The sequence below is a fragment of the Leguminivora glycinivorella genome, chromosome 11, assembly GCF_023078275.1.
Source record: "Leguminivora glycinivorella isolate SPB_JAAS2020 chromosome 11, LegGlyc_1.1, whole genome shotgun sequence".
In the NCBI taxonomy this organism is placed as follows: Eukaryota; Metazoa; Arthropoda; class Insecta; order Lepidoptera; family Tortricidae; genus Leguminivora; species Leguminivora glycinivorella.
The window spans coordinates 1,378,535-1,406,059 of record NC_062981.1 but is presented as its reverse complement, the minus strand read 5'-3'; the positions used below and the strand labels follow the sequence as shown (position 1 = coordinate 1,406,059).

Here is a 27,525-nt window from a genome sequence, read left to right as displayed (position 1 = left end):
TATTAGAGTTAGTTTGCTTTTATGCCTGTTAAAAATGCCGTATATCTATAAAAGCTGGGACGTAGCCGAATGGCATTTCTGTGACGCGAAACGCCACCGAAACGCCGCAGAAATGTAGTCTGGCTCTGTCGCGCCAATATTCAAGAGCGATAGAGATAGATAGCTACGAAAGAGATATTATCGTGAGCGTTTCGTGAGCGTTCTTGCATTCGGCTACGCACACTGAGCGCTTACATTGCGTTTTTCCATAGTTGAGTGCCCACTTATGATGGAGGTAACATCATGACTTTGTAAAATTGTTAACTGAAGGTTCTTCTACTTTAAACTTTTGGAGGTTGTGTATTGGTAATAGCTGGCCTCAGAGGTTACGATTGCCGTAGATTTAACCTCGATTCTATGTTGTAAGCAAATAGACATTTATGTACTTATGTTCTTATTTAATTTCGGTTTGACGGCAGGCACACTTAGGTAGGTAATGTTTGTCTACAAATCTATAACACGAATCAAGTTTATTGTTAACTAGTGTTCGTCCTAGGGATATGTATTGAAGACCAATGGCTTGATGAAAAACTGGTATACCTGCGGAGGTGTCAGAGCCGTAGATATATAAACACAAAAGTTATAGTCAATAGACGATCTTTCCGGGTAGACGGTCTTCACCACACTGACCTTACTAATATTATAAATGGGAAAGTGGGGGGTTGGAAATTCGTGTGGAGCATTCCGCAATTTTCGAGTTTAACGCAAGCGAAGTCGCGGGCAGAAGCTAATTTATATATTGCCAAGTCACAGCTTAAGTAATGGGCGGGCCACATTACTCGTAGCTCGACCGTTCATCATATGATATGATATGATCATGATGACTATCCTAATAGCAGTATGACTATGAATGCTTATGTCACTATAATGTACACGAGTATTGTAACGTTGCTCCGTCCCGTTGTAACCACCATATGCAAACCGCAATATGAGGGACCACAGAAAGTGCACACTTCTAGTGTTCAAATTTAGAATATGTTATTGATTTGATATTCATATGTTACTCTCTTGTTTAAAGGCTAATGGACAAATAAAGCGGTGGATGTCGAATCTGTCTGCAGAAAATGCCTTTAGTATAAGTTTTTAATGAATACTACTTCGACGGTAAACATTCAAGCAGAAAGCCCGCTTGATACTTGATAGTAAGCCGTTCTTCGCAATGTTTCCTAATTTACCTCGTTGAAATAAAATACTCTAGTGAAAAATATGAATTTCGTAGTAGATATTCAGGTAAATTTTCTTAATACATCGTTTTAATACCAACTCGTGATACTGAGTACCTAATACAGTATTTTTTCAAGAATATCTGCTTACAACGATTTTTCTGGAAACACCACTGGTAAAAACAAGACGCATAAAGTAACATCAAATATCAAAACAAGAGCTCATTTGAAGCTTCTGAATGCCGCTTTAAGTATGCAGGCGCTAACGCAGGTTTTTGCAGCGCACCACATAATAAGGAAGAGTGCAGGATAAATATGCCTATTTAGAGATTATATTGTAATGGTTCACGTAGTTTGCCGTGGACTGATGCCTGTTCACTCTTGATTTGAAGGTTGCCGGGTTATATGAGCTCGGAAATATAGCCGCCGGCAAGGAATTCCACTCCTTGGCAGTGCGCATAAGAAAAGAAGAAGCAAAGCGCTTCGTGCGAATTCGCGGAATATCTACCAAGTAAAAATGGAAACCGGCCGTGCGTCTAAGAGTCCGATGGTAGAATGGGGACGGTGGAATAAGCTCGTGTAGCTCTTGAGCGCACTCCCCGAAGTGCAACCTGTAAAACACCAACAGACTGGCGACTTTTCGCCGATGGACTCAAATACTGTAGCTTGGCCGTTAGCTTCTTGTCGCCAATCATCCTCTTGGCTTTGCGCTCCACTGAGTCTAAAGCAGTGAGTTGGTATTTAGTGACCATAGTGACATTGACACTTGACACTGACAATTCTGTGCCTATTTCTGGGTTGATAAGTAACATTATTACTCAGAGATAATAAATAAATATTGGGGGACACCTTACACAGATCAACTTAGCCCCAAACTAAGCAAAGCTTGTACTATGGGTGCTAAGCGACATACTTGAATATAATATATAAATGTAGGATGCGAGGATAGGAACGTATGGAGTGAATGAATGAGCGATAGAGTGAACTGAAGAATGAACGGTGTGCGAAAGAGAGAGAATGATGGTGAATGTCAGTGTGTGTGAAAGGAATAGCAAAACTCCACAGGGCATTTTCAAATTGTAACGGGGAGACCGATTTGTGACGTGCTAATTGATTGTGTTTTGCGAAGTAAAATAACATATTCCAAGATTGGTGTTTATTTTGAGTCCGCCCGACCCACATAAATACATACTTATGTACGTGGAAAACATCTATGATTCAGGAACAAATATCTGTGCTCATCACTCATCACACAAATAAATGCCTTTACCGGGATTCGAACTCAGGACCGCGGCTCAGCATGCAAGGTCACTACTCGTCAGATATATTTCGATATCATTATTTTTAAAATCGGGACTTAATCGCGTATAACTACATCCCGACCACCTTCTCCGAGACCACGGGGACAACGCCGTCCTTGAAACGTTGGAGGTCAGTTTAATATGTAGTTATACGCGATTAAGTCCCGATTTTAAAAATAATGATGTGTAATAATCGTGAAAGTTTAAATCAGTGTTTATATTTCGATATTTCTAAAAACTGAGATGCTCCTATTATTTATTCAAATGACATAATGTACCGAGGCGTAATAAGCTTAATTTACTTAAGATTATCGTAAGTAAATATTCATTGGCAGCAAAGTAAATTTATTCTTATAATAATAATCAAAGAGATTTAATAATATAATATAATAATAATAAAGGCATATCATTTCCGGTTGTTCTCATCTTGCTAACGGCGAGTACTTGCACAGACATAATCTCGTAGCCAGGATTATTCACCAGCAACTTGCTCTTCAATACGGCCTTGTGGACCGCGAAGTACCGTACTACAAGTACTTACCTGCGCCAGTTCTTGAAAATGGTCGTGCCACGCTCTATTGGGATCGATCTATTATCACTGACAGGACTATTGTAGCCAATAAGCCTGACATTGTGATAATAGATCGACTGCAACGCCGGGCAGTGCTCGTTGACATCACCATCCCCCATGATGAGAATCTCGTGAAAGCCGAGAAGGACAAGTCCAGTAAGTACCTAGACTTGGCTCACGAGATAACCGCCATGTGGGATGTTGATTCAACGATCATTGTTCCGATAGTCGTTTCAGCGAACGGTCTCATAGCGAAGAGTCTCGACCAACATCTTAAGAGACTCTCGCTAGGTGGCTGGATCAAGGGCCAGATGCAGAAGGCGGTGATCTTGGACACGGCGCGGATAGTCCGACGGTTCCTCTCTCTGCGGCCCTAACCACCGGCAGCTTGGGCCCTGCCCCGCTGCTGGCGGCACCCTAGGTTAGGTTTTTTATAATGTGTTTATGTTTTTTTATATTGTTTTGTATGTGTTTTTGTATTTTACTTTTATATCCATATTATAAACAGCCTAGCCTAAGATAGAAAATAAATACTGGGAATCAAAGAGATTAAAATCCCAATGCTACACAGGCTTGAAGTTCCTGTTTGTTTTAGAGAGAGCGTTCTCGCACGGTACTGTTTTATTTACTACGAGTACTAGAACCGTATTTAAACTTCGTTACATAATCTATTTATATTCATTTGAATCTTGAGTGTACCCTGATCGTGCTTATATCATAAGAAAGATAATATACAAATTATAAATAGACTGTTACAGAGGAGCGGACTTCGTTCGAGATTTCGTTTTTCAATCTTGAGGCGCAGAACCCTAAAATAATGCCACCTACCTACATCTTTCCCATGCAACCTTCAAATCAAGTGTGAACAGGCATCTTCTGGGCGAGCTCACCCCATTGTAGTCCACGTTTTTGCCTTTGGCTATTCTGTGGCCACGAGTAAGCCCCATTTATAATAATAAAAAGAAAACCTACTGACGTGCACAGGGATATAGCCCTCATGCTCACCTACTGCCGGTTGTGGATTTCACATGTACCTTTTAATATTCAATACAACAAACTTAACAGAGAGTGGTGTTAAAATTAATGGGGAAATAAACTTTGAATTAAGGTGCTTCAGAATAGTACCCTACAATAAGAATAAGAATAGTTTATTCATAATAAATACCGTGTAACTTTACCTTTCTCTATTATATCCTGAGCAAGACTCTTGCATTTGTTTCGAGACGGTGGAGAAACTTTTACTTCGCTTTATTTACCTGTAACAAAAAGTAAAAACAAATGAGTAACAAGTTAATATCAGTTTAATTAAAAAAGGTGTTTCAATCAGTCATAAGACTCATGCAAATATGCACAATGTTTACGATGTTTACCTTGTTTACGAGGCTAAAGTTATTTTATAAATATTGAATGAGTATCAAAATATTTATCAACAGGTTGTCTGCATAATAATATCATTCTTGTAGCCGACCACTGGCTGGCTACATCCGTATACGGTTAAAATATACTAAAATTACAATGCATTTTCTTGCTCAAACAAATGTACATTGATATGGGTAAAATGTGTAATGAATAAGAATTAGAATAAATTTAAACTTAAGAATGAAATAACATCGGACTATGGACATACATTGGAAAGGATTACTGTCATTTCTCTGCCTACAAAGTAAGTTCCATTTGTACTAATATTATTGAACAGGTAGCCAAGCACTGATAGCATTAACAGAAAAGAAAATCTCAAAAAAGTTAAATTGAAGTATTTTTAAAATAATATTGAAATATATTTTTAAATAAAACCGAACGCTATATGATTTAAAAAAAAAACAATTAAAAAAAATCTACCCTAATATTTTGCATAAAGGAAATAAAAATTGTAATGAATTGAACCACACTTTGAAATGAATGTGTTTTCTGAAATATTTTATTAATTTCAGTTTGCATCGGCATCAGATGGGACAAGATTCGTTGCTCGTTCGACCGGCAGCCCGTCAAAGAAGGTTTGCTACCTGAAGACCAGACTGGACGCTTTCCCTGGCTAGGAGTTATCCAGTATGACTTTTGTACGTAAACTGCCAGTTTGTATAGAAAGATTCGTTGCTCGTTCGATACAAGATACAAGACATTTATTGATAAAAGTCAATGTTTTACACGTCAAAAAAGTTTACAATTCATTATTATAAATTCAAGGTTACATACCTACATATTTAGACAAATAAATAGTGGTACAGCGTAGTCTAAGTTAACATTAATGTCAATTATTATGATATCTATACAAACTTACCGATCTACGGACCATTCAAGGTTTGCCACCTGAAGACTAGTATGGACGCTTTCCCTGGCTAGGAGTTATCCAGTATGACTTTTGTACGTAAACTGTCAGTTTGTATAGAAAGATTCGTTGCTCGTTCGATCTACGGACCATTCAAGGTTTGCCACCTGAAGACTAGTATGGACGCTTTCCCTGGCTAGGAGTTATCCAGTATGACTTTTGTACGTAAACTGTCAGTTTGTATAGAAAGATTCGTTGCTCGGTTGATCTACGGACCGTTCAAGGTTTGCCACCTGAAGACCAGTATAGACGCTTTCCCTGGCTATAGGCGTCATCCAGTATGACTTTTGTACGTAAACTGCCAGTTTGTATAGGTATCAAATGGACAATATTCGTTGCTCGCTCGATCGGCAGCCCGTCAAAGAAGGTTTTGCTACCTGAAGGTCCTGAAGACTAGTCTGGACTCTGGACACTTTCCCTGGCTAGGCGTTATCCAGTATGACTTCTGTACGTATATTGCCAGTTTGTATAGGTATCAAATAGAATAGAATAGAATAGAATAGAATAGAATAAACGTTTATTCGTGAACACAGGTAAGACAAAATACACATAATAACAACAAGACAGAAAGGAATGAAGTGCCACGAAATGGCCTCATCTCAGCGTGTTGCTGGTGACTTCCAGCGCTGATCTTCCGATGAGACCATCAAGTGAGAAAGATTCACGGAGGGTAACAGACAGAAGAAATACAAAACACATACAAGAACGTGGTCAAACAGTTATGAAAGTGAAAACGTTACAAGAAAAATAACAACAGACTGTGATCGAAACATAGAATAAAAAGAATAATTATAAACAGAAAAAACCAAATTAATTAAAAAGAAAAAGAGTCGTACACCAGATCGCGCACGCCGCGTTTTAACGTTTGGTCGAACCATACTATGGGTGTACATTAAAGCGGCAATTGCTAGTTGCAACTAGCGCCAGCGGTGGCTACACTAACTAAAAGACAGGACAGGAAATGGACAATATTCGTTGCTCGCTCGATCGGCAGCCCGTCAAAGAAGGTTTTGCTACCTGAAGGTCCTGAAGACTAGTCTGGACTCTGGACACTTTCCCTGGCTAGGCGTTATCCAGTATGACTTCTGTACGTATATTGCCAGTTTGTATAGGTATCAAATGGACAATATTCGTTGCTCGCTCGATCGGCAGCCCGTCAAAGAAGGTTTTGCTACCTGAAGGTCCTGAAGACTAGTCTGGACTCTGGACACTTTCCCTGGCTAGGCGTTATCCAGTATGACTTTTGTACGTAAACTGCCAGTTTGTATAGGTATCAAATGGACAAGATTCGTTGCTCGTTCGACAGGCAGTGCGTCAAAGAAGGTTTGATACCTGGGGGGTTACCATGACGTGCTAAAGCCGTTCAGTTTAGGTTGAGAGAAAGGGACACAGCTATAGTAGTTACATAGCTCCGTCTCTCTCTCTCTCAACCTAAACTGAACGGCTTTAGCACGTCATGGTAACCCCCCAGAAGACCAGTATAAACGCTTTACGTGGCTTTACCTTGCCTTAGGCCCCATTTAGACGGTGCGAGAACTCGCATACGAGTTTTATTACATTGCGGTATTTGATGGCTGTGCAAAATTAATCTAACCTCAACAGCCCGCAATGTAACTAAAATCGCATACGAGTTCGCACGCCGTCTAAATCAGGCCTTATCCAGTATGACTTTTTTACACTAAAATGTCATCGTACGTCTCTTCTCTCGAAATTCTAAATATTTTTCTCATATTTATTGTATGTTTGCAGTCTACGCCGGAAAAATGCGTTACGCCATTACGGGCGCCGTTCGCATCCACCCTTGGTACGCTCTTGCCGCAGCCGAGGATATCTATAAAATCGACCGCAGCACCATAACGTTAGTATCATTTTTTTATTGTTATAAATGGGCTTACTCTTGGCCACAGACTAGCCAAAGGCAAAGACGTGGCCTACGATGGAGTGAGCTCGCCCAGAAGATGCCTGTTCACTCTTGATTTGAAGGTTGCCGGGTTATATGAGCTCGGAAATATAGCCGCCGGCAAGGAATTCCACTCCTTGGCATTGCGCATAAGAAAAGAAGAAGCAAAGCGCTTCGTGCGAATTCGCGGACTATCTACCAAGTAAGGATAGAAACCGGCCGTGCGTCTAAGAGTCCGATGGTAGAATGGGGACGGTGGAATAAGCTCGTGTAGCTCTTGAGCACACTCCCCGAAGTGCATCCATGTATTGTATAGTCGTAAGACTCGTAAGGCACCCCAGAGGAGGAGATTCCTATCCCCGACCGCTCGTAGCTCATTCTCGACGGACACACTTCCATGGCACACTGGCTGTTATAAATGTTATATAACATTGTGTGTTAGGGATCATCCCCACACAAGACACGCATGTCCTGAGGCGCGGAACGGACGTTCGCGCCACGCCGCCTGAATGTAATTTAAAAAACTTCTCCTCAGTACATTTTGTATAGGAAAGACGTAAGACGCGCCCCCAGGCGACGTATCGCTTGGCGCGCGCCGCGCCGCCTGGAGCGCGCCAAGAGACGTCTCTTGCGCGTCCCCTGCGCGTCCTTCCTATACAAAATGTACTGAGGAGATGTTTTCTAAATTACATTCAGGCGGCGTGGCGCGGACGTCCGTTCCACGCCTAAGGGCATGCGTCTCTTGAGCGGGGACGGTCCCTTAGGATGAGTGCGATGGCATTGACATTAGTGTGGGAGCACCATGAGTGAACAGTGCGCCCGGGGCCACGGCTTGCATTTGCGGTTTCCAGCCGAACGAAATGCTTGCGTTATTTCTTTCCCCCTTCAAATAGTTCATAGATTGTACAAACTAGTTGACGGATATGTGACGTCATTATTAGGGTGGTGCACGTTTGTATGGAAAAAAATCAAATTCATTATTTTCAATGGGCTACCCCCTCATTTTGTTACACTTATTATGTATGTTATACACCAAGTTTCATAATATCGTCTCAACCAAAAGGGGGTGCTCATCCCCTTTGATAAATGATGTATGAAAACTAAAAAATATATAATAGATACATTTATAATTTTCCAAGTCATTATACAATCCTTCAGTCATTTATGGGACAGCCTGAATGTACAGTCAACCAATTGGAACCCTAGGCCACTGTAGGACTATGTCATAGTAACATTATAAATCAGATTGTAAGAAATCTCTTACTGCTTGTCATTTTGACAAGGTTGTAAAGTGGCCTAGGGTTCCAATTGGTTGACTGTACCTGTATATTAATTAGCAAATTATACATACAATCAACATAAAGGGGTAGGCAGAACACATGAAACTACTAAATTTTCAGTGCCACTCTTGGCAAATAAGGGGTTGAAAGAAAACGAAACTGTGGCATTGCAGTGACAGGTTGCCAGCCTCTCGCCTACGCCTCAATTTAACCCATATCTCATAGTCGCCTTCTACGACACCCACGGGAAGAAAGGGGATGGTGAAATTCTTAACCCGTCACCACACAGGGTCAGCAAATTATACTTAAAATGATGTTCACAGGAACAGCACACACTTCATAGTATGGCACAGCGCCGAGGTGAAGTACTACATGGGAGTACTGGACTATATACTGCACTACGAGTTTACTACGAACGTCACTCTCGCGACTTTAGCCATGATGGTGCTAATACCGGACAAACCCAACAAGTTAGGGCATGCTGGTACGAATATTCTTCATTCCTTCATTGCGGAAAATTGCAAAAGCAAGAACGATTTGATATTAGATCAAGCAGAAACGCCTGAAACTGACAAATCTGTGCTTAGTTCTTATCAAAGAACGATAAGTAACATATTATTACGGTAGATGTCGCTAAGGTGCCTCCCTATAGACCTGATGTTGTATAGACCCTTGTTACAATTGAGGTTTCGAATGATGCATAGCCTCTCAGGACGTTGTCAAAGTCGTTTACTATGTACAATCAATCAGTCTCGTATTTCAGATAAACATTTTTTTAGCATGAATAGGTAAACGTTTGACCACGATCACACCTGATGGTCAGTGATGATGCGGTCTACGGTGGAATTTTAAAAGTATGTTAAAGAGAAAAGTACTTAATTGTAAACATGACCGCCAATTTTTTTCCAGGCCCCGCTTTGCCCATCTGCCTGCCCGCTAAAGGATCCCGCTCGCTTAAACACCTCTTCGTTACCAGAATATCAGATGGTATACTCATTAAAGCCCCCGTCACACATGCGCGCTTTGAAAGCACTAGTCTGCTTGCAACGCGCGCTGTGTTGCGTGTGACCGGTGACCGCGCGAGCGCGATCAAAGCACCCTCATCGCGCCCGGCTCTCAAAACGCTCATATGTGGCGCAGGCTCAAATGTATGGAATCGATCGTTAATAATTATGCGGTTGTTTTATAAAAATAACCATACATTTTCTGTTTTTCAGTTACCGGCGAGTTAAGGAAGGAAGTGACTAAAGTGCACCACGTTAAAGATCATGAGTGTAAAGAGTTTTATAAAAAATCCGAGGTGTGCTTACTTATTTACATCGAAATTTTTGTAGGCTAGACTGACGAAAATAAACAAAAGGCGAATTAGATCTAGAGGTATATAAAATATCCCAACTGATTTGTCTTACTTTAGCCCCTTATCGCCCACTGCTGAATTTATGCCTCTCTTCTAGTACGACTTTTCTCCCGGTCCTAAGCTAGTCTCATCCAGTTGTGATCCCATGCCTTTTCTACAAGTACCTTGTCACTACGTTTCAAACTGAGGTTATAATAAAGTCTCCCTCTTTTTTTGTATACATATGACAATTGAAGCATTTGATATATACTTCTAGTTGGACTACAAAATGATGGCGCCATCGCATATGGTCTGCGTGGCGGCAGCGAATGCCAAGCCCTGCGTTTGGGACGGCGGGGCGTTGCTGGTCTCTCGCGAGTCAGGATTATATTGGACGCTGGTGAGTACACAGACCCAGGGATATATTGGGGGGGGGTTAGGAGCGCATTCCGCTCCGCTGACTCTACGCTATCAAAACGCTCTATGTTTGGCGGCGGCTTTATTCTCAGTAGATAATGTAGTAAAAAAAACTTCAACTTTACTTAGTCAATTTGCTTTTCCATTAAAACGCACTGAGAACTGATTGATCAAAATTATTGTTTATTTCAGTTAGGTTTTAGCTCTCACGGACCCGGCTGCGGTGTGCCAGCGCGTTTCATCGATGTGAACAGCCACATGGAATGGATAGACGCACAGATAGCCGCGGCGTCTTACTACCAGTGTGAAGACTGCCTTTACCAGTGCTGTAACGCTGTTTACGCCCCGTCAGCGAAGGTGAATAAGACGCTGCCTTTTGTCTAAAGAAGGATTATCTTTCCCCACTATAAAGTATCTTTATAGAGTACTAGCTTTTGCCCGCGGCTAGCTTTCGCTCGCATTAGAAAGAGACAAAAAGTAGCCTTTGTCACTCTCCACCCCTTCAACTATCTCCACTTAAAAAATCACGTCGATCCGTCGCTCTGTTTTGCCGTGAAACACGGACAACACACACTTTCACTTTGTACACCATAACTATACTGTATTTCTATGTCCTAACTTGTCTTATGTACAATAAAGTGTTTACATACATACATACTTTCCCATTTATAATATTAGTATGGATGGCTAATGAAAGTTGATCCCGCAAAAACGTGGTAATTTCAAAAAATTCTAGGAGCTGGTAACACATTGATTACATGGATTTATTTTTTATTATTTCTAATTTATTTGCAGCACTTATTTTACTACTTTTTATGGTTTTATTCATTATTAATTATAGATTACGCTGTTAACTTTTACCGAAATTCGTTGAAGTGACAGTCACACTGACAGATGACAAATTGACAGTCGATGATATGACATCCAGAATTGCAGTTTAAAAAAATACTGGGATCAAATTTCATTAGCCAGAGTGGATATATGTGGAGTGGATATATGTGGAGTGGATATATGCTCTGATAGCCGTAGTGTGTTACTACCAGTGGGCCATTTCACCATAGTGACATTGACACTCGAAACTGACACTTCTGTTCCCATTTCTAGGTTGATAACATTGTAACTCAGTGTCAATATTTTCCTTGTTTGAAGAGGCAGGTTTCCTGTTTAGTCCGTCAGTTAGATCGTCCAAAAATACTGAACACATATTTTTCGCTTTTTCTAATTGATGAAAAAATACAAAGATATAGAGCATCAAAGTTCCGGAGTGGGGGCTTGTGACGTCTAAGTAAAAATTGTACCTAGGCGTGACGTCACGCGAAACTTCAACGCACTGTATCGTCGTAATTTTTCGTTAATAATAGTACATTACATCAGAGGCCGGGAAAATGAGGATTTCCGGCCAAGTGGGTATATACGGCCGAGCGAGCGTGCAAGCGAGGCCGGATAGGGATACGAGGCCGGGAATCCGTTTTCACGCCGAGGCATGTATAGTGCTTTTCTCAAACATACAATGAAATAAATAAAAAATGCTCTAAAGGACAATATTTTATTTATTAAGTGACAAAATACAAATAGACATATGAATACTAGTAATTAAACGAATTTCACGTGCAAACGTCAACGATAAAAAGCTTATTCTAAAATTACATTACAATACATTGTTTGTGAACGATACGCTAGGATCCATTTTGGAACCAAATTGGAATACACTCAAACGTCAATTGTGACAAGTATCCAGGTCGCACAAAAATTAAAAAAAAAGTGACATGACAGTACTGACAGCTTACTTAAAAAAGTTACTTTGCAGGCCTAGGCCTAAAAAATAATATGAAATCCCTTTACAGTCCTCTCGAGTTGTTGCGCCCAAAAAGCGATACTTCCCAGCCCATTTTAAGGAACGTAAAATCAATATTTCGTTGCATGTTTGAGAAAATTAGTTTTTTTTAGTCTTCTCACCTATTGTCACTATTGCGAAATAGGCAACAGCGTAAATACTCCCTTTACCAGAACTGTAACAGCGTGGCTTGTGTGGGCGACAGTCGCGCGACCGTCGCCGTCGCGTCGCACCGTCATTAGTGCGTTTTCACATTATCCGATCCGATATCGGATGTCGGACCGATATCCCATACATTACAGGCGCCATCTTTGATTTTTTCTATTGAAATTCTTCCGACATCCGATATCGGATCGGATAATGTGAAAACGGTCTTACCGTCCATAACTTTCATCGACGTCACCCGTCACTTCCATAAAGATCGTAGCGTCGCGTCGCATCGCCGTCGCGCGCCCGTCGTCCACACAAACCACGGCGTAACACTGTTTATGCCCCATTTACACAATGTTGTTTTAGAATAATTAACGTCATTTATACTGTATTGTTATGCCGATTATCCTCAATCATAGAGGATCCTGTTATTCATGTTACAATATACATATTAAACGATGGTGATGTTTTTATTCATACCTGTAGATCTATTTAAAAGTTTTATGTCCCTGTCGCTAGTTGCTACCAGGAATTTATATAAAGGGAACTAGTAAATAAAAAATGTAGTACCCCAGTCGCAATTGTCCCTCTGTACCTTAAGTGATTTTTATTGATGTGTTTTACACAGCTACAGGACATAACTTGGTTTAACAATGCAATTTGCCAAAACTATAAATCGGATGTAGGATGTTATGATGGAAATCATTCAAAAGAAAACAGTAAACAGTGTTTGTTCCGGACAAAATTATCGTTGTAAACGATGAACGTCCCGCTGTCAGTATAGAAGTTACTGCGGTGTCATATTTTGCAGTACCTAATACTGAGCTTGTGAAACAAGCCGTGTCGCGTTAGTGTCGGACTGATATTCCATATATACTTTGTCAAACAAGTTTGTCAGTAAATAAGAACAAAGAAAACTATAGGTCTCCTTTTCTATAGCACCCTAAAGAAAAGGATGCATATAGTTTTCTTTGTTCTTATTTACTGACAGACTTGTTTGACAGAGATTATTACAGGCGCCATCTTGGATTTATTCTATTGAAATCTTTCCGACATCCGATATCATATCGTATAATGTGAAAACGGACTTACTTGTAGTTAAAGAGAAGTATTCGATAAAGATTAAATCAGCATCTATTTAAATAATATCTATTTTGTGTAATACAGAACAAGTTTTCATTATGAAAGTGTTTGACATTGAAGTGATTTTATTTATGGTGTCCATGCAACGTAAGTTTGTCGCATTTAATTATTTTTAGCAGAATTATTAGAGCAACGAACGGTTTCCAGGGGTCGCGGGTTCAAGTCCCGTTGTAAACGTTATTTTTTTAATGCACACTGTCAAGTAGTGGAATTCCTTGTCAGCGTCTATATTTTCTAGCTCATATGACCCAGCAACCTTCAAATCAAGGGTGAATCGGTACCCTCTGGGCGAGCTCGCTTAATCGTAGGCCACGTCTTCGCCTCGGCTAGTCTGTGGCCATGAGTCCCGGCATTTTTGCCATGGCTCATGAGAGACAACTAATCCCAAGATTTGGCGAAGACACTAATAGTTTTTACGAAAGGACTGCCATCTGAGGCCTTATTGGGAATTACTCCGGTTTCCTCACGGTATTTTCCTTCACCCAAAAATCGTCTGGCAAATATCAAATGACATTTCGCACATAAGTTCCGAAAAACTCATTGGTACAAACCGGGGTTCGAACTCGCGACCTCCGGATTGAAAATCGCACGCTCTTACCACTAAACTAAAATTCATAATCCTACGGACCAAATTGACAAGTAAGTGTGAACAAATGTTGCCACAGTTTGGCCAGTGTCGTTCTTATCGATATTAAAATTATTTTTACACCGTAAATTTAAGGTGCACCCAGACGGTACAATCAAATTGGCAATTTGATCTTTTAATCAATATACCAACTTTTTCTGTGATTTCGACAAATCAAAAGGTCTGTAAACCCCTAATTAGATATAAACTGTTAATTTCAAACCAGCAATAATGTAAATGAAATTTATATCTTATTATGATAGTTTATTGAATCATTACAAATGAATTATTACAATTATTGTGTTACAGCCGAAAGATGGAAAGATTGTGTAAATCACATAATAAGAACCGAGGACAAAATGTTACAACTCGACCATTTAGTGGACAATGTCTCGGATCGTTTTATTATAAATGTAACTGATGGTGATGATGATGATGAAGATGACGAAATAACGGAGCCTGGGAATGAATAATACTTTATAATAAAGACTAGTTCTGTTATCGTCGGACAACATATTTTATTTTTGTTACCTACTGGTTTGGATACCTTTTTATGTTATAAAACTAGTGGGTAAAAACGCATTTTATCCATCCACTACCTCGAAAACCGAGCAAACTAAAATGTTAACCTTTTATTTAAAAGTGACATACGTATTTTTTGATTTAAAGTAGTCTGTTATTTGTACTTTACAACTTGTCGATATATTGTTATCGACATATACCCTTCACTATTTTTATTTCACTGTTCCTGGTAACATTTCATCTGTCAGTCATTTGTCAATTTAGTCCGCAGGATTGTGAATTTTAGTTTAGGCCACCAACGATTTTTGTGAGTAAGTCCTATTTTAATTAAAAATCTTATTTCTTTATTTTTTTTTTTATTATTATAATTATGAATGGGCTTACTCTTGGCTACAGACTAGCCAAAGGCAAATACCTGGCCTACGATGGAGTGAGCTCGCCCAGAAGATGCCTGTTCACTCTTGAATTGAAGGTCATATGAGCTCGGAAATATAGCAAGGAATCTCATCCTCATCTGGTTTCATTTTATTTCAGTGTGCTGTGGTTATGAATGGGGCAAGATCCGCTGTTCCATGGACCACATGCCTGTGCAGCCGGGTCTTCTGCCCCCGGATCAGATAGGAAGGTTTCCTTGGATGGGGGTCATACAACATGATTTCTGTGCGTATTTTCTGTTTGAGTTTGACTTTTCAATTCTTTCATCGTTATACTTAGAGGTTTGCCTAAAATAATATCAGTAGGCATATACACCCTGTTTTTATTGAATTCCGTTAACTTTAAGGGAAGATTCTTTAGTTCAAATACAATCAATTTCTCTAAGAAACTAGCCTTTTAACTCTTACGGTTATCGAAATATTAAAACAAATAATTTAATTACCGAACACGTGTGTGGGATCCCTTACCACTTCCTAATGTTATTTTTTTTTGACATGTGCCGTCAAATACTTGACAATGACTTGAAGGTGGTAAGCCGGAGGTGGAAGTTTACCTTTCTACTTTTATATCTATACTGTGTGTCGCAGATTCCGCAGACACGATGCGGTACAGCATCACAGGAGCTGTGCTCATACACCCGGAATATGCGCTTGCGTCGGCAGAGGACATGGCTAAAATTGAGAGGGATATTGTCAGGTACCTACGTGATCAAAGTCAGGGATAACCCTGACCAACGCTGACTGCTACTTCTACTACTTCTACTTGTCTTTTCACAGGCATCAAATATTTATTCAGAGAATTCTAAATAAGTAGCCGGTAAAGCCTGACCAGTAGGCCTAGCACATGATGGCAGCGAGAGTATGTCGCCGCGAGATAGACTACCCGTCCTTATGTCATTAATACAGTTAGAAGAAGACGTCATCTATCTCGCGGGGTTCACTATTATCTGGCAGACACTTTTTACGCATATATTTGGTTCGTATAATAGTTCTTGGTAGAAGTCAAGGTTGGCAGAGACACCTTACGCAGAATATGTTTTGGCACAAATCATTTCGCAGATTTTTGTAATACCGAATCGTCTGTTGTCATAATGTTGGTGAGCATAATCGTCTTCTAGTCGAACAATACATTTGCAGATAATACTTGTGCATAATATTTAGGCGGCATAAAGTTGCCATTTGCTATTTGATAGCAAGTTGGATGTGTTGGGGATGCAAGATACCTAACACTCCTCCTCGCTTCGCTCGTCGTCGTACCTAACGGTGACTCTGAGGCAGTTTTTCTTTATTAATAGCGATTAATAATTCTGCTAATGTAATATTATGCTAGAAGATTATTATGGTACATACAATTATGCTAAATCAAAGTCGACCAAAGTAATGTTCTGTAAAACAATATTCTGCCAAATGTGTCTTATGCGTGGTAGTAATAATGCCAACTAAGTTTTCTGCAAAATTACCATTCGACCGAAAGTGTTTCTGCGAAACATGTTATGCGAAGTGTGTTTCGGATTAAAATTATTCTGCCAGATGAGGGTAACCCATCTCGCGGCCATCATGTACCAGGCCTACAGAGATATATGATCATTGTCAGGAGGGCGCTGTTATTCTGATTATGGGATGACAGTTCAGTTTAGTATGAAGAAAATAGTTCTAATGAAATTCCGCAAGATGGCGCGTAGTCATAATTATATTTCTAGTCATCACGCTTTATGTTATCACAGAGTTCTTCAGAAGCTATTTCCAACATCAATGGTACCTACCATAATATTGCATTCTCATCGAATCGATGCATCGAAAGAAAACCCAGATATTGGAAAAAAACTTTAGACAAGTTTTGACCTGACGAACATATCGATGTTTTTTTTTATTTTTTCCAGGAATAGCACATACTTCATAGTATGGTACAGTTCTACTGTGAAATACACCATGGGTGTCGCGGATTACAAGCTGAACGACGAATATGAGACTATGACGTACGCTACCACAGCTCTCGTTAAGATAATCAATGAGCACCATAGTCTCGGAGACCCAGGCGAGTCCTCCACACTATACCTACTATATATTGCTATCTCTTTCATGCTAATGGAGACCCAGTGCGATAGAGGATAGTACTATAACATCAGTCGCCACTTGGTGTGGCAAGTATAACGTCTTTTGAGAATCGACGTCCGATTAGACCTGGGGGGTTACCATGACGTGCTAAAGCCGTTCAGTTTAGGTTGAGAGAGAGGGACGGAGCTATGTAACTGCTATAGCTGTGTCCCTTTCTCTCAACCTAAACTGAACGTCTTTAGTACGTCATGGTAACCCCCCTGCTCAGCGTAGCGCGTAGGTGCAACTTTTAAGTTGCGTCAATGTGGCAGCGTTTATCGTGCGTCAGGAGTCTCACGGTGCTCCCACGCTGGCTGTAACAATATATAACATTGTATGACAGGGACAGCGTAATGTAGCGTAATTTTTATTTTTATGTTCTAAGGGCAGAGCTATAAAACTTTCTGATTTCAGGTCCAATAATGCAAATATGCATGCCGATAACGGGAACCAGTACCACTTTTGGAAATATTTATGCCATTAAAGTAACGGATGGTAACTATCATTACATATTCGGTTTTATGACTAACTATAATGATCTTAATTTAATATTACAGTAAGTAATATGTTAGGACGTAAAATTACCCTATCCTCCTAAGGCCCAAGGTCCTTCCTATAGTAATAATAAAATTAGTTATTCAGACCCAGCTTCTTCAACGACTGTATAGTCATAGCGTACCACGGTCCTACCAGTAGGACTTATTATAAAAGCCATCATTTTGATTTCAAATTGCGCGCCAATCTAAACTGACGTATACGATTTTCTAGAGGGGTATTTTAGTTTGAATGTGAACACACTCATAAGCTTGAAAAATAAAAACAAAGTGTCAAACTGACAAGTTACAGACGGCGACATGGGTATTCCGTGAAGGAGAGGTTAGTAAATCCAATTTATTCATGTAATCTTGAGTAATTTTTTACTTATTTTTAAATTATCTTCTTTTTTTTATAAGTTATTTTACGGAGTTAAGTAATAATTTCATTGATTTTGCTTATATTTTACGAAATACGGGATGTAAAAATATTAAGTCCTATGAGTAGTACCTCGGGTTTATACAACTACATAATTTAATAATAATGTTTGTGGTGGTTGCAAAAACTGACACATATTGCTTTTATTGTTGTAGGATTAAATGACAGAAAAACATAATTCGCTCTTAGGGAATCAGAAATAGAAACTGAAGATGAAGAAACAGACTTTTGCGACATAAAACTCATAGAAACAAAATTTTGTACAAACAACCGGTATGATTCCTTTAGTTCCTATGTCGATATTTCTCTGTCAGAACTAATTTCAAAGCCTAACCACGGCAGGACCCGATATTTCACCGTGCAGCTTCTGCAGTACGTCGTCGAGGAGCGCCTACAAGAGGACGATCTCACGCTCGCAGTGGAGTAATGTTCGTCCAAGAAGAGCGTAAAATCTTAATTTTTGGGTCTAGTAAATCACTGAAGACTGATTAAAAGTGATTAGTGCATTATATTATTTAAATAAGACTATTATTTTATTTTATTCATTCAATAAAACTAAAAAAGAAACAAATCTTAAGTAAGTTTTTTTTAATTTCGTAATATAAATTACATTTTTTTATAAGCCCATGGTCCTTCCTGTAGGACTTTTTTAATTAAAATCAAATTATCCTAAAAGGCATCATAAACTGATAATAAATATGCCCCAAAGCTGTTGGTGGCATACAAGTACAATAACATTAAAAAAATGTGTTCCTAATGTTTGGGCCTGAACGAATATAAAACAATAGTACTACTGGTAGTACCGTGGTTCGCAATGACTAGGGGCCGAATTTCGCCTTGGGCCTTAGGAGGCTATTTTACTATCAATTTAAATGTTTTTTTTTTTATTTGAAGCATAAGGACCTTTTTTAGTTGGAAAGCCACATTTGTAATTTCTTTCAATCTTATATTTACAACATTTTATCTTTACATAATGTATTTTCTGTGTATTTTTTACGAACAGAGTACGGAGATTTCCTGAAAGAAGTAACAACGATGGACGTCGTTGACGTCAAGAATTGCGACTTATATGACGATAAAGCCGAGGTATTAGAACTTTCTGGTTAAATACATAGGTAGTCTAGGTATAGTGATAGTCAAGGTCAGATAGCCATATTATTATTTTAGATTTCGGATTAGGTCACATACTTAGTAAAATTTGCTCAGCATGACATATTGTAAATCATTGCACAGTAAATAAACCCTTTGCATGAAATTGTTGCTGAAATTTTTTGAAGTAACAACATGTAAAATAATTCATCAGCAACACTATTGTAATCTAGACTTTAGTTTCGTTCCAAAAGCTTGTTTAGAAAAATTATCTTTATTCAGCCAGAGATGAAGATGCTGGTCCCAACGTTTCCGATCTGCGCGTCAGCCCAGGGCGTGCAAGTCACTTGCTTCATAGACTCAGGCGCTGTGCTTGTGTCTAGAGACTCCAACGAGTATTGGACCTTGGTAAGATGACATGACATAACGCTTTAATAAAGATGAAGATGCTGCTGCCCAATTTAGGTAACTTACTTCAGGGACTCGACAACTCTGTCTGTCTCTACCAGTATTGGATGGTAAGATGAACATGACACTTTGTTCAGAGGTGAAGATACTAGTGCCAATGTTCCCGATCTGCACGTCACCACAACATGCTTCATAGATTCAGGAGCTGTGCTTGTCTCTAGAGACTCCAACGAGTATTAGACCTTGGTAAGCCTTCGAAGAAAATATAAATACTTTTAACGCAAACACTATACAATAGTATAGAAAAAAGTGTTTTATGACCAATGGTTCACGATTGTGGTGGTGCCGTGACCATTATTCTTGGTTAACTGTATTAAAGAAACATTTGCTTTTGCTTATACCATTTCAGTTAGGTCCTAGTCAATTGGCGTTTGTCTACTTATTTGTTATCGTCAACTTCAATACACTTAGCAACAGTAGTCCTCTCTTAAGAAATTGATAAAAAAATATCAACACTTATATACAGTCAACCAATTTGAATCATAGGCCACTGTAGACCCTTTGCACATTAAATGTCAATGTGACTTCTTATGGCAAATAGAACACGACTTAAATAAGAGAGGGTTCTAGAGTGGCCTAGGATTCAAATTGGTTGACTGTACACAAAGAACCGGCTACGATTGTGTTGTCCCGATAACCGTCTATTACAGTAAACAGTTGCTCTCTCTCTCTCTATATCTCTCTCTCTCTCTCTCTCTCTCTCTCTCTCTCTCTCTCTCTCTCTCTCTCTCTCTCTCCTCTCCCCCCTCTCTCCTTCTCTCTCTCTCTCACTGTCTCCTTGATACGGCTTGGGAAATCGCTGTCGCGTTGCCAGACCTCTTCCTAGATTAGCTTAGACTCTGACCAACTGCCTGTAGCATTCTACGTTGTATGTGTTTATAATGTATGTAAGTATTTCTTTTGTTATTTAGTTGGGTTTCGGAGTCCGAGGTCCGAACTGCGCTGCGCCCGCGCGGTTCATCTACGTCTTGAGCCAGATGGAGTGGATCGAGTCGCAAATTCCTCAACCGTAATCTTTTGGGAATGTAGAAGTTTGATTACAAGTAAAATATATATTCAGTATGAAAGATTTTGTAAATAAATGTGTGTCAGTATTTACTTGTTTTATTTTAAGATGCTTTAAAAATATAATGACGCTTTAAAAAGTAACCGAAAAACTAAAATAATCAATTACATAAAAACCACTTCACCATAGCTCTGTGAATTGTGATAGGCTAGTAGACACTCCTACACGTTGTTCACGTAGACAACGTAGTAGTGACTGAATACAGATTTATAAAACTCCTCTCCATACGATAAGGGATTGCCTCTCAGCGCATAGGCTAATCATATATAAGCTACAACTATAATGTATCTGGGGGAGTATTAGGAGATAGGTGGAAGATAATACACCTTCTGAACAACTACTGTCTACAGTGTTTACTTCAACCACCTCCCAAGCACTCTGCCTATTTCACCTACGAAAGTATAAGGGTTGCAAGTATAAGTAAATACTACGGAGGATTGTGAGGAAAACATTCTGAAACCTTGCGAGGTTGCGACCCCTTTCGTTTGCCATGTATACCAAGCTATCTTTTATGAAGCAAACAAGAAGGTCGCCTGATGGCAAGCAATCATTGCCGCCCATGGACAACCGAAACACCAGAGGTGTGGAGGTGTGTTGCCGGCCTTTAAAATCAATGTACGCTCTTTTCTGGAAGGGTTGTATCGGTCCGGAAATATCGCAGGCGACAGTAATGTTTTGTGCGTAGGGTGTTATAGACGCCGTCCTAATTACGTAATTTTTGACTTAAGCGGTCCGCTAGGAAAAAAACTGCCCAGTTTCAGTGACACTTAGCAAATTAATGAAATAAAAGACAACGTTGGTATTACAGTCACCACAGGCCTTTGCGTCTATTGCAGACGATTTACACATTGATGTTTAGAGACAACGGGTTTGATGATCGTGGCGGCCGATTCGCGAGCGGCTCAACCTGCCACACTTTTGGCAGAAAAAAGTCATGCCACTTGAGGTTCCAGTCTTGGTTGCTTTCTGCGACACCTTTTGGTATCTAAAGTATTAAACCAAGCTTCGTCGCATCAGCCTTCTCCCCTCCACAATACACTTTCGCCACTGAGCACGGTCTTCAGCTAAGGTTTCCCACGCTTGATGATCGATTTGAAATACTGACATTTTTGAAAGACACACACGGGTCGAACGCGATAAAATAACATTTTTACCTTTTATCCAACGTTTCGGCCTGCGCGGGAAGCATGGTCGCGCGATAGACGATAAAATAGCAGGCCGTCCCTATCGCACTATTTGTAAGTAAAATTAACAATGAATAGGGGTTTACTAAAACCATTTTTAGATAATGCTCATATTTTCGGAAATAATCGTTCCTAAATTTAAAAAAAATGGGGGGGGGGGAGGGGCACATTTTTTTCCGTTCAATAAGTTTAAAAAATATGAAAACAATCACAAAAGTAGATCTTTTTAAAAACTTTCTAGGAACATTATTTTGAACTTGATAGGTTAATTGAACAGTTTTTGAAAAAAATACGGGAAACTACGGAACCCTACACTGAGCCCGACACGCTCTTGACCGGTTTTTCTTATTTCTACGTTTTAAGATTTAAAATTTCGCGCCATGCTGGCTATGTTTACAATACTTCCCATCCTCCTCAGAGCACATAATACTAGAGAGCGGACAACCGGCGGACGTGTCGCAGTTTTTTTTTTAATACTACTTCGGTGGCAAACAAGCATACGGTCCGCCTGATGGAAAGCGGTCACCGTAACCTATGACTGCAACTCAAGAAAAATTTTGCAGTCAGTGACAGAAGAAGATGAAGATGAGGAGGAGATGAAGAGGACGCTAGCCAAGCGCCTCTTAAAAGTTCCCACTGTTGTTCCCATGTTTTAATGGCTGTGTCTTTTATAACAAGGAAGGAAATCTCACGAGTATTTTGAAGATATCAAGAGTAAACATCGTTTGTTTTACAAACTATCGGCAGATATCAACTTCCATCGAACTCGTCAGTCAGTATGACGAGACAACGAGTGAACTGTGTTTGGAAAATATCCATTAATTTAATGTAGAAATTCTGTGTTATTTAGTAAAAAGCAAAGCTACAAATATGATTAAGATTATAATGTATTTGACCATACTTTATATGCAAAGTAAGTCATAGTTTTTTTTAAGCTAATTTTTATATTCTAATCCAGATTAAAACTATTTTAAATCTAAATTTCACACGAAATTAAAGTCATGGTCGTGAGTTTAAGCCTCCTTGGTATTCAATAAATCTAATCATTCTGAATAGGAAAAAAATATACAAATTGAGAGGCAAACATACTTTTAAAACTTTTAAAAGTGAATTTTTGTCCTTTTTTTTCGACATAGTCACGGAAGACTGATGTGATGTCGAAAAACAAAGTGTCAATGGTGTTGTTTACAGCTTCTAATGCGGTGAAATGGGACCAAGTGCGGTGCTCTGTAGACCGAGCCCCGATCTCAGAAGGAGTTTTACCACCAGACCAGATGGGAAGATTTCCGTGGCTTGGAGTTATTCAGCATGATTTTTGTACGTATACGACATGTTAGACAGGTACAAACAAAATTAGTACGGAAAAAATATCATGCGTTACATGGCAAAGGCTCCATTAAGGCCGTTTAAATCGTTGTGTTGCCAATCGTTACAGTTGCCACGGAAACCAACAAATGTGACTTTTGGATATATATTTCTTGACTAAGTATTATGATTGACTTTTTGGCACAAGCCGAAACACTTATACTTTTCTCGATAGAAATTGAATCTAAGGTGAAGCCTTCATTTTTAGGGTTCCGTAGTCAACTAGGAACCCTTATAGTTTCGCCATGTCTGTCTGTCCGTCCGTCCGTCCGTCCGCGGATAATCTCAGTAACCGTAAGCACTAGAAAGCTGAAATTTGGTACTAATATGTATATCAATCACGCCAACAAAGTGCAAAAATAAAAAATGGAAAAAAATGTTTTCTTAGGGTACCCCTCCTACATGTAAAGTGGGGGCTGATTTTTTTTCATTCCAACCCCAACGTGTGATATGTTGTTGGATAGGTATTTAAAATTGAATAAGGGTTTACTAAGATCGTTTTTTGATAATATGAATATTTCGGAAATAATCGCTCCTAAAGGAAAAAAAGTGCGTCCCCCCCCCTTTAACTTTTGAACCATAAGTTTAAAAAATATGAAAAAAAAACACAAAAGTAGAACTTTATAAAGACTTTCTAGGAAAATTGTTACGGAACCCTACACTGAGCGTGGCCCGACACGCTCTTGGCCGGTTTTTATTCTTTTTTCCTCAATGTGAGAAAAATATGCAATTTTTTTCAGCCCAACCTACTACTTTACTACCTACTTTAAAGTTTTGCTAGAACCTTAAGAAATAAAACTATGGAAACGGATTAAATCGCGTATAATGAATTTACGATTCATCCCGACATCGACACCGATTCATTCGAACACTTTAAAGCGTTCGTAGTCAACGGGTGACTGAGGAAAAATTACAATGTGCAAAAACTACCCACAACCCACATACAAGAAATATTAACGAACCGTGACCATAAATAATATAGATTTCTAAGGCAGGTTCACACACCATAAATAAAGCTAGTTATACCATATTAAAAAAAAAACCATTACTATGTTAAAAACTGAATGGATTCTAAATTCATTATACGCGATTTAATCTGTTGCCATAGTTTTATTTCATGAGTAGCTATCGTGGTAATCGAAGACAATATTATAGACCCATAAGTTTTTTATTGTTCTCCAGATCTGTACGGTAAAAGGCGATCGTTCAGCGTGACAGGTGCCGTGAGGATACACGCGTCCTATGCGCTTGCACCTGCCGAAGACATGGCCATGATAAACAGGAAAACCATCTCGTAAGTTAAAGGGTACCTACTCTACTAGCACCACAGTATAATAAAGAGTACTATCGTACAGTATGGCCACTCCCGCTCCTCGCTGAAAGTGCCACCCACCCCCTCTCGGTTACCGTCTGTCAAAAACGCGAACAGTCGTCCTGTCATATCTCACTCATACAAATACAAGCATAGTACGTGTTAACCTACACGAGTTTATACTGTGTGCTAGGAACGCGCCTCTTTCATATATTCGATCGCCAGTGTCCGAGATGCTTCATAGGCTGAATGGACTAAGAGGACAGAGCCGCCAGACCTTCCTCATTTTCTCAAGAATGAAACTTTGGGATAATGTAGAGTTTGTATCGGCGTTTAATGTCTCAATATTACCGAGTTCGGCCCGTCGGCCATTTTTTTGCTATAAGGTTTTTTTTAATATGGAGACATAAAACGTTCGGTTCAGCAGGAGCTCAGGGTGCTAGACATGGGGTGGGAGGAGGTCACTCAAACTGCCCAAGACCGGAGTAAATGGAAAAATATGATTCGAGCCCTACACCCCAGCAGAGGGTAACAGGATGTAAAGAAGAAGAAGAAGATGGAGACATAAAACGTCGATGAACCGAACGTCGGTGATGGCCGTGTGGTGACGGGTTAAGAATTTCACCACCCCCTTTCTTCCCGTGGGTGTCGTAGAAGGTGACTGTGGGATATGGGGTAAATTGTGGCGTAGGCGAGAGGCTGGCAACCTGTCACTGCAATGTCACAGTTTCGTTTTCTTTCAACCCCTTATTTGCCAAGAGTGGCACTGTAACTTTAGCAGTTTCATGTGCTCTGCCTACCCCTATATGGGAAACAGGCGTGATTGTATGTATGTTGTATGTAAAACGTCGATACGAACTACATTATCCCAAAGTTTCATCTTTGAGAAAATGAGGAAGGTCTGGCGGCTCTGGGCTCCTAGTCTAGAACGCACGCCAGCCCGCCCCGCCGAAAGCTCTGCTCCGAGCGTCTACTCAATGGCCTATTTCACCATAGTGATATTGATACTAAATATTTTATTCTATGTTATGTTTTTGCATATACTACGTGTTTACCCCAAAGACGGCCCAGCAACGGGTGTTGTTCACTATTCGTTTGTGAAATTCTTAACTGTTATTTTATATTTGGTTTACCTTTGTTGCCATATTATAATGAAGTTCTTATTAAGTAGGTAGGTAGGTACTTTAATGTAGTAACTAATTAACAAATTCGGCAAACTTATAAAGTAACGATTTTGTATGCCCACTAGTTTGGATCTAAGTGTTATGTCATTAAGGGTTAGTTTAGATAATCCTACAAGTGATTGGTACATGGTTTATAATTATATAAATACATACGGTCGTAAGGCCGGTAAATCCTGACCCACCGTAATACAGTTCACACTAGTACGGGGATCAGATGACACTTATCTTTTGGTTTTGTACCATGATAGTAAAATGTTAAAATTGTAAGTAGAATTAAGCACCTCTATTGACTCAATAAAATATCTTTTATCTTTTATCTTTATCTTTATCTTTATTCGTACAGCAACACCACACACTTCATAGTATGGCACAGCGCCGACCTGAAGTATTCCATCGGCGTTGAGGACTACATCATGCACCCGGAGTATGAGGACCGGAAGACTTACGCCACCACCGCGCTGGTCGAGCTCATGATTGTGGAGTCCAACCAGGTTGGACACCCAGGTAACATGGACCTATTTCATTTCATTTCATAGTCGGCGAGTGCTTGCGTGATGTCTCTCTGGACCGCATAAAATGGCGTGCTCTTGTGCTGGAGAAAAAAAGCAAGAGTAAAAAAAAACGGGCACTTTCTGAGCAACGGTATTAAAAAATAATTTTCTTTTATGTTTGCAGCTCCAGTCCTGCCTATCTGTATGCCCACCAACAGTCACGCTTCTTTTGAAAAGATCTATGTTGTAAAAATGACTACAGGAGGTGAGTAGAGTTAGCTATAGACGGTCAACCAAATCGTAGGTCCAAAAAAAAATGTCTGTTAAATGTCGTCATAAAACGCGTGAAACCCTCCTTGGAACTTGTGCACTCCTTTTTACTGTGTAATGTGTATTTAACTCAGCAAAAGGGAATGTACAAGTTTCTAATGGGGTGGCAACGCGCATGTGACACTCTTTGAGTTGCAGGCGTCCATAGGTTACGGTGACCGCTTTCCATCAGGCGGGCCGTACGCTTGCTTGCCACCGACGTAGTATAAAAAAAATACGGAATCATCGACGAGCCACTTAAAAATTGATTAAAAATATAGGGGCATATAGGTTTAACTCTCATAAAAAAATTGAATTTCGCGCCATTTTTTGGTCCAAGATTTAGTTGTCCGTCAATAGAGTGTTACAAAACTATGAATGAATAAAAAATATTGGTAATATTGTGAGGGGTCTTGATGTACTGTTTTTTTTTACAGATGATGGTCAGATCCTGAAGGAGATAATTTCAATGATAGCCGTTGACAACAGAGACTGCGACACGTTCTATGAAAAGGCTGAGGTATGTACAGTTTTTGCCATTGTGTTAATAATTTTTTGCACTAAATCAAACTCTTCCGAATTGCTATAGTTTTAACGACTAAACTAAAACATTTGCACTATGTTTCAACTCCAAGCGATCACGGTTAGAAACAGTATTTATAACAATAACTATTAGTTAAAACTATATTTAATAGGGATCTATTTCCTACAGTTGGACTTCAAGATGATGTTGCCCTCACAGCCGATTTGCGCGGCTACCCTCGAGCAACAACCGGCTTGTATTTGGGACGGTGGCGCTGTGCTCGTCACAAGAGAACCGGATAACTTTTGGACACTGGTAAGAACTTCAAAATCATCTTACCCTCGCAACCAATATGCACGGAATTTCTCTAGCAACAGCCGGCTTGTATGTGGGATGGTGAGGATGAGTTCACAAGAGAAACAGATAA

The 27,525-nt window shown here is 39.6% G+C and overlaps 2 protein-coding genes across 2 annotated transcripts; both read left to right on the top strand.

The window, feature by feature from the left end:
* The first annotated feature begins 4,657 nt into the window (after positions 1-4,657).
* Positions 4,658-17,064, top strand: LOC125231284 (coagulation factor XI-like). Its single transcript, XM_048136724.1, has 11 exons — positions 4,658-4,737; positions 5,006-5,131; positions 7,150-7,258; positions 8,904-9,064; positions 9,490-9,567; positions 9,798-9,880; positions 10,194-10,316; positions 10,526-10,690; positions 15,142-15,267; positions 15,630-15,738; positions 16,922-17,064. The coding sequence occupies exons 1-9, from the start codon at positions 4,692-4,694 to the stop codon at positions 15,226-15,228; spliced, it is 978 nt and encodes a 325-aa protein (XP_047992681.1). The 5' UTR covers positions 4,658-4,691; the 3' UTR covers positions 15,229-15,267; positions 15,630-15,738; positions 16,922-17,064.
* On the top strand, positions 15,644-26,539 carry LOC125231293. The gene is made up of 8 exons (XM_048136732.1): positions 15,644-15,738; positions 16,922-17,076; positions 17,550-17,630; positions 19,111-19,193; positions 19,479-19,604; positions 20,576-20,673; positions 26,119-26,279; positions 26,451-26,539. Exons 1-8 carry the CDS (start codon positions 15,644-15,646, stop codon positions 26,537-26,539), a joined length of 888 nt encoding a protein of 295 aa, XP_047992689.1.
* Positions 26,540-27,525: the final 986 nt, after the last annotated feature.

Excerpts from the sequence above, each read along its gene's own strand:
- LOC125231284 (XM_048136724.1), top strand. The coding sequence starts at position 4,692 with ATGGACATACATTGGAAAGGATTACTGTCATTTCTCTGCCTACAAA. Across the intron at positions 10,317-10,525 it reads CAGGATTATATTGGACGCTG|TTAGGTTTTAGCTCTCACGG; the intron begins GTGAGTACACAG and ends TGTTTATTTCAG. Across the intron at positions 10,691-15,141 it reads TTTACGCCCCGTCAGCGAAG|TGTGCTGTGGTTATGAATGG; the intron begins GTGAATAAGACG and ends ATTTTATTTCAG.
- LOC125231293 (XM_048136732.1), top strand. The coding sequence starts at position 15,644 with ATGCGGTACAGCATCACAGGAGCTGTGCTCATACACCCGGAATATGCG. Across the intron at positions 15,739-16,921 it reads ATTGAGAGGGATATTGTCAG|GAATAGCACATACTTCATAG; the intron begins GTACCTACGTGA and ends TATTTTTTCCAG. Across the intron at positions 20,674-26,118 it reads GAGTCGCAAATTCCTCAACC|CAACACCACACACTTCATAG; the intron begins GTAATCTTTTGG and ends TTATTCGTACAG.